This window comes from Vulpes vulpes, chromosome 15, assembly GCF_048418805.1.
Source record: "Vulpes vulpes isolate BD-2025 chromosome 15, VulVul3, whole genome shotgun sequence".
Lineage (NCBI taxonomy): Eukaryota > Metazoa > Chordata > Mammalia > Carnivora > Canidae > Vulpes > Vulpes vulpes.
This window is the reverse complement of record NC_132794.1, coordinates 106,119,091-106,132,427: the sequence shown is the minus strand read 5'-3', so window position 1 is coordinate 106,132,427 and position 13,337 is coordinate 106,119,091. Positions and strand designations below refer to the sequence as shown.

Sequence of the window (13,337 nt, the reverse complement as noted above, 5' to 3'; positions counted from 1 at the left end):
TCAATGCATTCCTGACCCAAACCTCAGCAGTATATAATTTTTTAATAAAAGTTGAAAAGTTCCAAAAGTTCTATGAAAAAGCAAACAACTAGAATAGCCAAAATAATTTTTTTGGAAAAAAAGAATATGGTAGGAAGACTCACATTACCCAATCTCAAAATGCACTATAAAGCCAGTTATTAAGAAAGTGTGTTATTAGAGAAAGTATATACACATAAACAAATGGGACAGAATTGAGAGTCCAGAACACAGATGTACATAAATGTGGTCAATTTGATTTTCAGAAAAGGTGTAAAAGGCAATTCAGTGGATGAAGTACTTTCAACAAATTACCCCCAAGTCAATCTCCATTTATATTTTGGACCATATACATAGTTAACTTAAAATGGATCACAGATCTAAAATCTAAAACTGTAAAAGTGTTTAGAGTAAAACAGAGGAAAAATATCTTTATTACTTTGGGGAAGGCAACTATTTCTTAGACATAACACAAAAAGCACACACCATGAAAGAAAATATCAATAAAATGCACTATATTAAACCTGAAAACTTTTTTTCTTTAGAAGAAAACTTTTGTTCCATACATTGCTGATGGCAATGAAAAGTGGTACAAACCACTTGGGTAAACAACTGGCAACTTCTTATATAGTTAAACTTAATCTTACCCTATAACTCAGCAATCCCATTCCTTGGTATTGACTTATGAAAAATGAAATCCTTTGTTCACACAAGAACCTATATGTGAGAGTTTTTAGCATCTTGTTTATAATTCGTAATTGCTAAGGCTGGAAAAGAATCCAAATATCCTTCATCTGCTCAATGAATAAACAGACTATGTTATAGCTATACAGTGGAACACTACTCAACAATAAGAAGGAACAAAGTGCTGATATATTCAAAATGTTCACATTCATAATGGTGCATGAAATAGGCTAGACTCAAAAGACTATATACTATTTTATTTACTTACTTACATGACTTCATTCTGGAAAAGGCAAAACTATGAGGACAGAAAACATCTCAATGGTTTCCAGGACTGAAGGTGGTTTCCTGCAAAGAAGCATAAGGGAACTTGGAGTGATTGCAATATTCTGTATATCAATTGTGGCAGTGGTTATGTGATTATATGCATTTTATATAATCTCACAGATTGTGCATTATAAGAAGTGAATATTTCTGTATGTAAATTCTACCTCAATGAACCTGACTTAAAAAAAAATAACAATAATGGGTGGGGCTCTTGGGTGGTCCAGTCAATTAAGGGTCCAGCTCTTGGTTTCAGCTCAACTTTGATCTCAGAGTCATGAGATAGAACCCCAAGTAGGGCTCCACATTCAGTGGGGAGTCTGCTTGAGATTCCCCCTGCCCTCTCCCACAGTCCCTCGCCCTGAGTATACTCTCTCTCTCCCCCCACCCTCTCTCTCCTCTCTCTCAAATAAATAAATCTTTAAAAAAAAGGATGGAGGTGAAATAAAGATATTTTCAGATACAAGAATACTAAGGAAATCCAGCGCCAGCAAAAGTACACTTTGTAATACATATTAAAGGAAATTCTTTAGAATAAAAGTAAATGAAAGCAGATTAAATTCAGGACCATAGGATGAGATAAAGAACATTGGAAATAATAAATATGTGGGTGAATGCAAAATATTATTTTTTTGCTCTTCATTCTTTTACTTTTTTATTTTATTTTTTAAAGATTTTATTATTTGACAGAGAGAGAGTGAGCATGAGCACGGAGAGCAGCAGAGGGAGAAGGAGAAGCAGGGAGCCCAATGCCAGACTTAATCCCAGGACCCTGGTATCATGACTTGAGCCAAAGACAGACACCTAACCAGTGAGCCATCCAGGCACCCCTGCTCTTTATTCTTTTAAAAAATATATATGGTTTAAAGCAAAACGAAACACTGTCTTGTGAGATTTACAATATGTGTAGATTTAATGTATGTGACAGCATTAAAGATGTATCAAGAACAGTAAATGGCCTGTACACTTTCAAGGTTTCTCCATTTTACATGAACTGTTAAAATATTAGCCTTAGGTAATCTGTGAAATGTTAAGGATGGATACTGTAATTCGTATAGTGACCACTAAAATATAAGACAAAAAAAATAAACATAAAAAGCCAGTATATAAATGAAAGTGATAATCTAGAAGGGATGTAGGAAGTGAGCTGGGGAAAGGGAAGACATTGCTCTAGGGATGGGCAAGCCTGAGAGGTAGTAGGACAAGGCCTGTGTGGCTGAGTACCAGATTTGATTTAATCAACTAAGAATGTGTCTATTATTTGAGACCACAGAATGGAATGTGCTTTTCTTAACTGGAATGAAATAGGTAAACTTAGCCAAAGTTTAAAAATAGAAAGCACTTTGGGTCACCTGGGTGGCTCAGTTGGTTAAGCATCTGCCTTTGGCTTGGGTCATGATCCCGGGAGCCTAGTACCGAGTCCTGCATCAGACTCATCGCTCAGTGGGGAGCCTGCTTCTCCTTCTGCCTGCCACTCCCCTGTTTGTGCTTTCTCTCTCTGACAAATAAGTTTTTACAAATCTTAAAAAAAAGAGTGTATATCTTTCTTAAAAAAGAAAGAAAGAGAAAAGAAAAGGAAAGAAAAGAAAGAAAAAAAAGAAAAGAAAAGAAAAGAAAAGAAAAGAAAAGAAAAGAAAAGAAAGCTGTTCAAAACAATTTCCAAGATAGGACCTTGCAAGGGTAAGATTGTATGGAGGCAGATCACTCAGGATGTCCTCAGTTAGCAAATACATAGTTTTAAGTATTTATTTCCAAAGAATTATAGGAAACTCAGAATCATTATTTCATTGGAGACACTACCCTAAATGCTAATTATATTCCCAGGTCTTAGAAGATAAGGCCACATTGCAATGAAATCAAACAAAATAATTAAATAATAATACCAAATAATCCAAATGACTCTCCTTTACTCTGATTGGTGGAAAGTTTGGAAGACATCCTAAAGAGTTCTTTTGGACACGTTCAGGTGAGATGCAAATTCTTTAGTTATTTCACTTTAAACTTACAGCTTTCTTTTTCTTTGCAAGCACAACGTCATCTTGCGCTTGGCAGTTGGGATTAGTATGGTGGGTAGAGGTGTTTAATAGGTCACAGAAAAGAAGATGGAGAACAAGACACCAAAGTTACTACACTGAAACTAGAAAGAGGTTTCTAGGTGGCACACCTGTATCTGCAAGGAGGAGATTAGTTGACATGGAATTTCCATACTCTGAACTGTAAGAATCAAAGGAGAAGCAGAGATCACTTTCTACATTCTCTCTGTACCAAAAGGAAAATGTGTCAGGTCACTCTGGAAGCAGACCACTAGGAAGCCCTCTACATGACCAGTACTCTCCTGTAACAGCTTTGTTATTCTTTTTCTTTTTTTAATTTATTATTTTTAGAGTTATTCTTTAGAGTAAATTGAGGATGTGGTGCTGAAGATGGGAAGGAGGTGAAGTGGCATACAATAGGTTGTTTGTGGGGGGTACTTGAAAGACAAATTAAAAATGTTTTATGATAGCTCATACTTCATAGCAAAGGAGATATGCCTGAAGGGTGGGTTGAATTTATAAAATTGTGTGCAGAATATGAATTGGTGGAAAGCAGGGAACAAAAATGAGGTCAAAGGAATACAAGCAAGAATGAATGAATTAATGAGAAAAATATTAGGCTCGATGCTCAGTTTGCCCCCATCCTGTATGACCATTGTCTTTTTCCAGATGCTGATCACTTATTCTATTATGGTCTTTGAGCTGTGTGCCTTTCATGTTGGCTCAACTACCTCCAAATTCATCCTTCCTATTCACAGGAGTGTCACTTTAATTTCCCTGGAGAATTTGCATCATCATATCCTTGGTTAGAATTCTCTATTTCCTTCACTGTTTTAAAGCATAACTTGTCTGTTTGCCTGACAGGCTCCCGTAGTCTGACTCAACCTGGTTTTATGTCTTACTTAAACCACAGCATTCTTGCATCTCTGCGTTGATTCACGTAATTCTCCTATGTCATCTTCCCCGTTTCTCTTTATTCCGTGCACTGACATCTTCGATTCTGTCATCCATCCATCCTCTCCACAAACATTTACTGAGCACTTACTACTTGAAAAGGACCGAGCCTTCAAGGGGCTCACAATCTATCCAAGTGACCTAAGACAACTAATTGTATCTTTTTTTTTTTTTTTTTTTAATTTTTTTTTTTATTATTTATTTATGATAGTCATACAGAGAGAGAGGCAGAGACATAGGCAGAGGGAGAAGCAGGCTCCATGCACCGGGAGCCTGACATGGGATTCGATCCCGGGTCTCCAGGATCGCGCCCTGGGCCAAAGGCAGGCGCCAAACCGCTGCGCCACCCAGGGATCCCCAACTAATTGTATCTTAATGGAATAAAGCCCTTGTTGTGCTATGTATCAAGTATGAAGACATAGAGAAGAAAAGCATGAACTGCACAAGTCAGGAAAGGTTTACTTAGGAGGTAATATTTGATTGTGGTTTTGAAGGTTGAAAAGATGTTCCACAGGTATAAAAGAGAAAGGGTGGCACCTGGGTAGTGCAATTGGTTAAGTGTCCAACACATGGTTTGGGCTCAGGGCGTGATCTAAGGGTCATGAGATGGAGCCTCACATCAGGCTCTGTGCTAAGCAGAGAGCCTGCTTAAGACTCTCTCTCCCTCTCCCTCTGTCCCTCCCCACCATGGTCACTCTCTCCCTCTTCTCTCTCTTTCTCTCTCAAACAAATAAGTAGATGTTTAAAAGAGTAAGCTATCCCAGTGAGAGGAAATAGCATATGCTGAATCCCATCTAGCTTACGTTTCCATTCTACAGGACTTCTATAGTTTCTGCTTACACTATGCACCTCACAATTTTAGTCCTCATGGTGTAAAATGTATAATTTATATTCACATTAGATGTCTCAGGCTACAAACTTCTTGACAGGCCAGTTCATATACTTCATTTGTATTCTCTTTGAACCTTAGCAAAGTGCTATCATTGGGCACATAGTAAGGACCACAAAGATGTTGACAGATTAATCTAGTAATGTGTCAATATTTATGTACTCCTTATATTTTTTTTGTGAGTGTGTGTGTGAGTGTGTGTCAGAGAACTTTATTTAGGACACTAAAGTTTGGACTTCATGTAGTTTTCACCAGTAATGAACCATTGTTCTTTTGATTTTTAAAAGACTTATTTTTTTAGAGCGGTTTTAGGTTCACAGCAAAATTGAGGGAAGGTACAGAGATTCTTCCCCATATTCATTGTCCCCACACATATGCATAGCCTCCCCCATGATTTATATCCCCCACTGAGTGGTACATTTGTTGCCAATGATAAGCCTGTGTTGATGTATCATCATCACCCAAAGTCCATACCTTACATTACAGTTCACTCTTGGTGTTGTATATTCCATGAGTTTGGACAAATGTATAGTGACATTTATCTATTGTTTTGGCATCATGTAGAATATTTTCATTGCCCTAAAAATCCTTCTATTGCCTGTTCAGTCTTCCTAACCTCCAATACACACACAGACACACACACACACACACACACACACAATCCTTAGTTTTTATGTGTAAGGCAAGGAAACTAATATTTATTGACTACTGACTACATGCTAGGTTCTGTGTTAAAAGCTTCACACATGTCCCTTCATTTAGAGATATTAATCAGGCAGTGGGCTGTTTTAGGAGATGAAGGTATTGGGAAAAGGGAGACTAATATAGACTTCAATGTAGCAAACCAGGAATGATAGAAGGGGATGCCTCTAATGGAATTTGATCATTCACCGTGTACTAAAGGGGATGGAAAGAGAAGACACATTTTGCTGCTGAAGCCTCTCTTTTCATCAGCTCCCACCAAGTACACATCCCACCAGTAGCAGTGATGTCTATACTTTGTTGACTATACCAAGCTGGGTTTCATTAGGAACCTTAAAAGGGGGCAGTGTGTGTTAATGAAAAGAGCATGATCTTCAGAGTCCAGTGAAACTTCCCACCCCAGTGTTCCGTGTTACTAGCCGTGTCACCTTAGGCAAGTTTCTTAAACCCTAAGACCTTAGTTTCCTTGCCTGTAAAATGGATACAACAGTACATATATCGTGAAATTGTATGTTACCAGTTGCAAAATACTTAGCATACAGAAATGCTCTAAAAGCCTTCCTTTTCTGCCCTTCCATTCTTCTTATGTACAACCTATTGGAACTGAAGAAGTTGAAAATACCAGACATGACCAATACATAAAGAGTGTGTTTCTTTGTCAACATCCTTTATTATAGAAATTTTGTTTCCTCGAATGTCAATTCTTGCTGATGTCATAGTGTTAGTTGTTCAGTGTATTCTTGGAATGCTAGCACTATTTATAGATGCTTCAGTTTGCAAATTTAGAAAGCAAATCCAGGTGGAGAAATGGTCACACATTTCCTAAAATTCAGAACTCCCTTGTTTCTATTCTTTTGTATAAGTCACTAGACTACTTTTCTTTCAGTGCAGAACATTAAGCATTTTGTACAGACGGAAATTAACTATTCTCTTTCTCAGTCTCAGCAAGAAGGACTTTTATTATATATTCAACAAAGTCACATTCAGTTTTCCAAACTGAGAAATATTTAAGGGACTTCATTATATTTGGGGAAATTTTCATCAATCAGAGATTTTACAGCTACCAAAAAAAAAAAAAACTTCCACAATTAATCTTTTATAACATGAGTGTGACTTGTAATCTCCACACTAAGAAAAAAAAATCACTAAATATAGGGGAAAACTCTTCATAAACCGTAATATTTCTTGGCAAAGAAAAACTGCTTTATGATTTTTAAGATATGTTTGAGAATTTAAATGAAACTTACATGTTTGAAATTAGTTGCAGATGCAACACAATTCAAACCCAATTCACTAGCTGCATCACATTCACTGTGATTTAGTAAAAGGTATTCAATAATTCTATGTTTCATAGAAATCTCACAAATACAAGTATTTCATTCACAAAATGCATGGTTTGGCAGGTTTCCAGGGCAGGAATTTGCTTGAAGAGAGGTAAATTTATTGATTAAAATAAATCAAATGGCTGAGATTTCCCCCAGAAAACTGGCAAAACAATGATATTCAGAGACTGGAAGTCTTACAACCAGACCCAGAAGAAAAGTCTGAGCTATTTACATTTATTATAGGAATCCAATAATATGATAAGCATATCAGACATTTGAGAATACTCAAATATTAAACTTTACTTATTTTGGGAGTAGGACTTTCCAAAACCTTTAATATGAAATTTAGTGTTGGTAGGTCTTTGAAGTAGTTGTAATTATATTTCTCCTGTATCCTTTGTACATTTATATGTACTGAGTAATGAGTACTCTGATGGAATATATGCAGAAACAGTTCTTAAACAGGTCAGCATCACTTCCCATCGACCCTGTGTCTTACCTGTGTTCTCTTTCTCTATTCTGGTCATACTTCCACCAACAGTATTTGTTATGAACCAAATGTTTAGGTACCCACAGATTGCTGTGTTGAAACTCTAACAACCCCCAGTGTGGCCACATTTGGACATGGGGCCTCTAGGGAATTAATGAAGGTTAAGTGAGGTCATAAAGGTGGGGTCCTGATCCTCTAGGATTAGTGTCCTTATAAGAAGAAGCCCCAGATAGCTTTCTCCCATGCACATAGGTTCTTTCTCTACAAACACAAAAGGAAGAGATCCTGTGAGCACACCGCAAGAAGGCTGCTGTCCACAAGCCAAGAGAAAACACTCCCGGATGAAAACTACCTGCCAGCATCTTGATATTAGACTTCTCAACCTTTAGGATGGTATGAAATTAATTTCTGTTGTTTAAGCCACCCAGTGCGTGGTATTTTGTTATGATAGCATGAGCAGACTAAGACAGTAACTAAGAGGCCCAAATGCAACAGCCATAGCGGCACTTTTATACACATCCTTTCTTTAACTGCCTAACTTGTTAAAGATTTGGATTGGGGGACGCCTGGGTGGCTCGGTGGTTGGGCGTCTGCCTTCCGCCCAGGGCGTGATCCTGGAGTCCCAAGATCGAGTCCCACATTGGGCTGCCTGCATGGAGCCTGTTTCTCTCTCTGCCTGTATCTCTGCCTCTCTCTCTCTGTATCTCTCATAAATAAATAAAAATCTTAAAAAAAAAAAAGATTTGGATTGGGGAAAAATCCTATTGAGAAGCTGGACACAATTGGCCAAGAGAGTTTCACACAGATCCTGAAATCACTCAGACCTGCTTTTTTTTTTTTTTTTTTTAAGATTTATTTATCCATGATAGACATACAGAGAGAGACAGAAACACAGGCAGAGAGGAAGCAGGCTCCATGCAGGGAGCCTGATGTGGGACTCCATCCCGGGACTCCAGGATCACCTGAGCCAAAGGCTGATGCTCAACCACTGAGCCACCCAGGTGCCCTCAGACCTGTTTCTATTCTAGAATCTGAGAAGGTCAGCATAAAGGACTTGAGTGACCCAAGGTTGTCAATTCAGGTTTTATTATGATTCTGGGCTTACAGAAAACTACTCCATAAACCTGGCATATCCTTCTGGGACACACTGAGGGTGAGGTAATGGATAGTTACCTAGTAAGCTTAAACATCTGTTTACACTAAATCATGATATATTAGAGTGCAATGCAAAACTCTTTCACATTTTTAGAGTATAGCTAAGACAAAACCACTGTGGTCTAGGCAATATGTTAAGGACTTTATGTGTATTTTATCATCCTCACGAACTGGAAAATAGTATACTTAAAAAAAATAGGAAAGTATTTTTAGTCTTATCATTATCACAGAGCACGATTTCGGAAAATATCATTTCTAAAATAGTCTGCACTCTCATCACTATCACATTATCCTGCTTTATAGTCTTCATAGCACTTTTTTTTTCTAGTTTCTTTTTCCTTACTTATTTTATATGCTCCCCCAAGTCCTGTTCTGGGGCCTGAACCAGTGGCAGTCACAGAAAAGGGGTTCAATGAGCTTTTTAGACAAGGCCCCACATCTGGTCAGTGCAGCAGATGGTTAGCACCAGGAGAGCAGGAGTCCGGGCTGTTTCTGGGAGGGTGCCTGCTCAATAACTATGTACAGAAGGAAGAAAAAGGAAGGGAGGGAAGAGGGAAAAGGATGAATGAATGGAAATGTTCCCAGAAGAGCCTAGAGAGCATCTACATCGAACTTCCCCTCCTTGGGGGAAATGAACTCAGGTCTAGGGCTAAGCCAGCACTTTCCTCATCCTCAACAGCAGCGAGCAGCAGGGAATGGGAGGTGGGGTGGGTGGGGGGAAACCAAAGCCTTTAAAAAGATCCAGAAGAAAAGGGAGGAAACGGTGAAGGAAAAGAAGCAGAAAGAAACGAATCCGCCGCTGCTGACACATCCAAAAGCAGAGCGAAGCGCGGTCGGTTGCCATGACGACCCGAGGCCAGAACGGCCGCAGCCCATTGGCTGAGAAGCCGGAGCCAATGGGAAGGCGCGGTGTTGGCGGGGTCTTAAGATGGCTGCCGGGCGGCCGGCTCCCGACGGGTGAGTACGGCTGATGGGGAAGCCGCTTCCCCGCCGCTCCGAGCCTCCGACCTGACGGGTCCGGGAGGGTTGGGTGCGGGGAGCGAGGGGGCAAGTGTGGGCGGCCTCGCAGCCTCACGGGCGAGCCAGCGAAGCCCCCCCGGCTGGGCTCACGGGAGCGTCGGTGAGGCTACCCCCCCCCCCCCCCCCCCGCCGCCCTCTTTGCTGGGAAGGGACGTCGCAGCGCCTTCCCGAGCCTGTTGCGGGGAGAGGGGCTCGCCGTCCCGGCCTGGCCAGAGTGAGACGGCGAGGAGGCTCCAGGGCGGGGGGGAAGCAGGCTCGTGTGGACGGCTGCGGTCGCTGGGACGTCCCGCCCTGACTGTGCGGCGCTTGGTGGTGTGGCCGGGCCGGGCCGGGCGTGTCCCGCTCGGGCTCGGGGCTCCGGGCTCCGGGCTCCGGGACGGGCAGCCCCGCAGGAAGTACTGTCACAGCGGCATCCGACCTAAAATGAGCCTCGAAGTGTTCCCGGTCAACTGTAAGTCTCTCCGCGCAGGGTCTTTCCAGGCCTTGACCGAACACATACTTGCATCGCATCGAGACCTGTGCACACGTACAAAATCCTGCCGAATTGGTCCGGAGAATCAGACGGCGGAACTTAAACTGGAGGTCAGGCCTCTGATTCAGTCTCGTACTTTTTTACCTTTTTTTTTTTTTTTTTTTTTTTTGAGAAAAAGAGAACACACTTCATGAACAGGACGTGGACACGAATGTTGATGATAACGTGCTTCGTCAAAAGTGAAGTAGTTCCAAGTCACGGAGACTGATTGTTGTGTAAATCATTTCACAGGATGCCTGCCGGGCGGTGGTTTATAAGCTTATTATGCAAGTTAGAATTAAATTCACATCAGACCAAACTCAGGTTTCTGTGGTGATTCTAGTCGAAGGCGAAAGTATGGGAAATAAGACCCGCTTCGTATAGTGAAAGTGGAATTGGAATTGTGGAATATCAGAGACAGGAGACCAGGTACCCGTTAAATGACTCAGGTTGGGTTTGGTTATAAGCAGTGGTCTTGATCTTCCAGAAAATGGGGACATTATTACCCAAACCTCTGAATGTGGTTTTTATGTATACATTTTCGTATAGCATCTTAACGTGACTTTCGGCTTTTTAGAAAGTTAAAAAAATATATATATTAAGCAGATTTTAACAAAATTACAAGCTAGAGTCATTTCAGACCCACCCTCAAATCTTTGTCTCCAAGAATATATTGCTACTTAAATTGCATCCTCTAAAAGTTTCTAAGTGGAAGCCCATAGAGTTCTGTTTTTGTAAAATACGCGGATCACAGTGCGTTAGGCAAGTCAGTTACCTCTCCTGTAAAAGGGCTGTAGATAGTAATTTCTAGTGGAAGAGTTGTTATGGGGATTAATGGTAAAAGAATTTCTGTTACATGGTTTGTGACATTGTTTATATGCCATATATAGCATTGACTGGCTTTGTTTTTCTTTCTGGTTCTTTTTTTTTTTTTCTGTGTAATAGGGGTCTCCTTTGCTTTCTTTGGAGCATCTTTCAGGTGTTTGGTCTGACATGCAGTCTTACTGAAAACTAGAAATCTTGGCTGTGGTGGTAGGATTGAGGAGAGAAGCCTTATCCACTGGGGTATTGGGGTTTAATCAGTATTGCATCTGACTGGTATATCACATCCCTTGAGAATGGCTGAGTAATTTTCAGATTTAAAGGGTAATTTGGGATGGTTTGCTTTAGAATAAAGGCACGGGGTGAGAGACATTTCAGAGAATTAGAGAATCATCCTTAATAGCAGCCAAAACAGGAGTGAGCGCCAGGCCTAACCTAGTACCATAGTTGGTACCATGGTACGACTGGAAATGTATGCGTGACATATATATACTGTGAATTCAAAGACAGTGTTTTCAAACGTGAGCCAAAGCAAGTCATAAAGCAGCCACTTGATACTGGCTGATTTACAGTTGAGTTGCTGCTCACGTGGGCAGCTCCACTTTGCAGGCTCCCCCAGTGAGTTATCTTTGTTTATCAGTGGAGTTGTCCCTGTGTGTGTGTGTGCTTGTATTTAGAGAATGGCACATCACTTTAAAGATGTTCGGGAATTGAGTTCAGAAATGTGTTGTCTGAATTTTGCCTTATTTTATGGATTTGGATCTATTTTCTAAAATTTATTTTAATTTTTCTTTTTCCCATGTGCACCCACAAGAAATTATTGTACCAGCCAATGTCACACTGAAGAGCTAAATGTCACAGCAACAAGAGCTAAAAATAGATGACTTGGGGAAGATCTAAAATGTGATTAAAAGATGCTTGAAAAAAATAATAAAAAAATAAAAAGATGCTTGAGAGGTGATGGGGAAAGGCAACTCCAGGGCAACCGAGAGTGCTCCCCAGGGTGAAGCACATTTGGGTGGCCAGAGCATAGACACACTCTATAGGGGTATTGAAGCAGTGCTCTAGCAGGAGAACTGTGCCCATCAGAGAGGCGCATGCCTTTCATTAGCAGTCACACTTTTTTTTAATAAATTAATTTTTATTGGTGTTCAATTTACCAACATACAGAATAACACCCAGTGCTCATCCTGTCAAGTGTCCCCCCTCAGTGCCCGTCACCCATTCCCCCCTACCCCCCGCCCTCCTCCCCTTCCACCACCCCTAGTTCGTTTCCCAGAGTTAGGAGTCTTTATGTTCTAGCAGTCACAATTGAAGTCTGGGTGGAGAGCTATTTGGCTGCTGATGGACAGAGACGCTTGCCATGTGTGTAGAATGTTGGCTTTATGAAGTTAGATATTTTTGCCTGTCCCCATGTCTTAAAAGAGTGCCTGGCACACAGTGGCCATGCACCAGATGCTATGGACAGGGAAAAGAAACCATGGTTTAAAACAGGACCCCCACTTTGCTAAGGAAGCTGAATCTGAAATTTTTTGGTGTTCTTAAGTTCTGAAATAGAAAATGAGCCTAAAGGTATATTAATATGCCAGTGGCAAAGTCATGTTGGAGCTTATAATCATTCCCACTCTATCTACTCCTCAGAACAGTAGAAATATTTTTATTGATGGCATAGTATCCGTTTTTCAGTATTGGCATATTTCACATGATATCTTTTGTGCTAACAGAGTATCTAAAGATTATCCATTCCAACTATTAAAATCCTCAGGCCACGCTTAGGGATGTATCCACGTTTTATGGGGCTTGGAGCTTATATAATTTTGGGTCTCTTCTTTAAGAAAAGGAATGCAGATTCTAAATATAAAATTAGGTATAATGCTTTGGAAAGACCTGTGTAAAAGAGGAGCCTTGACACTTAGACTCCGTTATCTTTCTGCTTCTGGGTTTATTGTTCCATTTAGAAAACCAGACACCAATGTTTTTTATATAAACTTGTGTTAAACTGTGGACATCAGAGAAGTAAATGATTGGCATCAATTGCTAAGTGAATGCACCTCAACTTTAGAAACTTCAAAACTACCTTGTGAATGCTGCCACCCATAATAGAAATTATAAAAATATAATACATTGCCACAGAAATACTAATAGCAAAAAAGCTCAGCATTGATCAAGTCCCTCGAACCTCCTAAATATTGTGGCATTTTCATAGTTTATCTTGTTTAATTCTCAGAATAACCCTGTATGCAATATAATTATCCTTGTATTACAGTGGGAAACACTGAGGGTCAGAGGTGGTAAAAATGATTTCCTCATAGTGCTAATATATGGTGGGATCAGGATTACAGGAGCAGTTAGATGTCAGAGCCCTTCTCAAAAAGCCAAAAGAGTATTTTGTTTGAGGTTGTTTCAGAAG

At 40.2% G+C, this 13,337-nt stretch overlaps 1 protein-coding gene across 5 annotated transcripts in view; it reads left to right on the top strand.

The window, feature by feature from the left end:
- The window catches only part of FAM204A (family with sequence similarity 204 member A), a 65,049-nt gene that overhangs the window by 19,416 nt on the left and 32,296 nt on the right, over positions 1–13,337 (top strand). The window contains exon 1 of one of the 5 annotated variants that reach the window (XM_025994223.2): positions 9,455–9,531. The exons of 1 other annotated variant lie outside the window; for it this stretch is intronic. In XM_025994223.2, coding sequence (XP_025850008.1) covers positions 9,471–9,531 — 61 coding nt within the window. In that variant the 5' untranslated portion in view covers positions 9,455–9,470. Of the gene's footprint in view, positions 1–9,454; positions 10,177–10,357; positions 10,535–13,337 lie in introns of those variants that run through there. 3 more of the 5 variants (XR_011997594.1, XM_025994232.2, XM_072740204.1) reach the window with 3 other exon arrangements.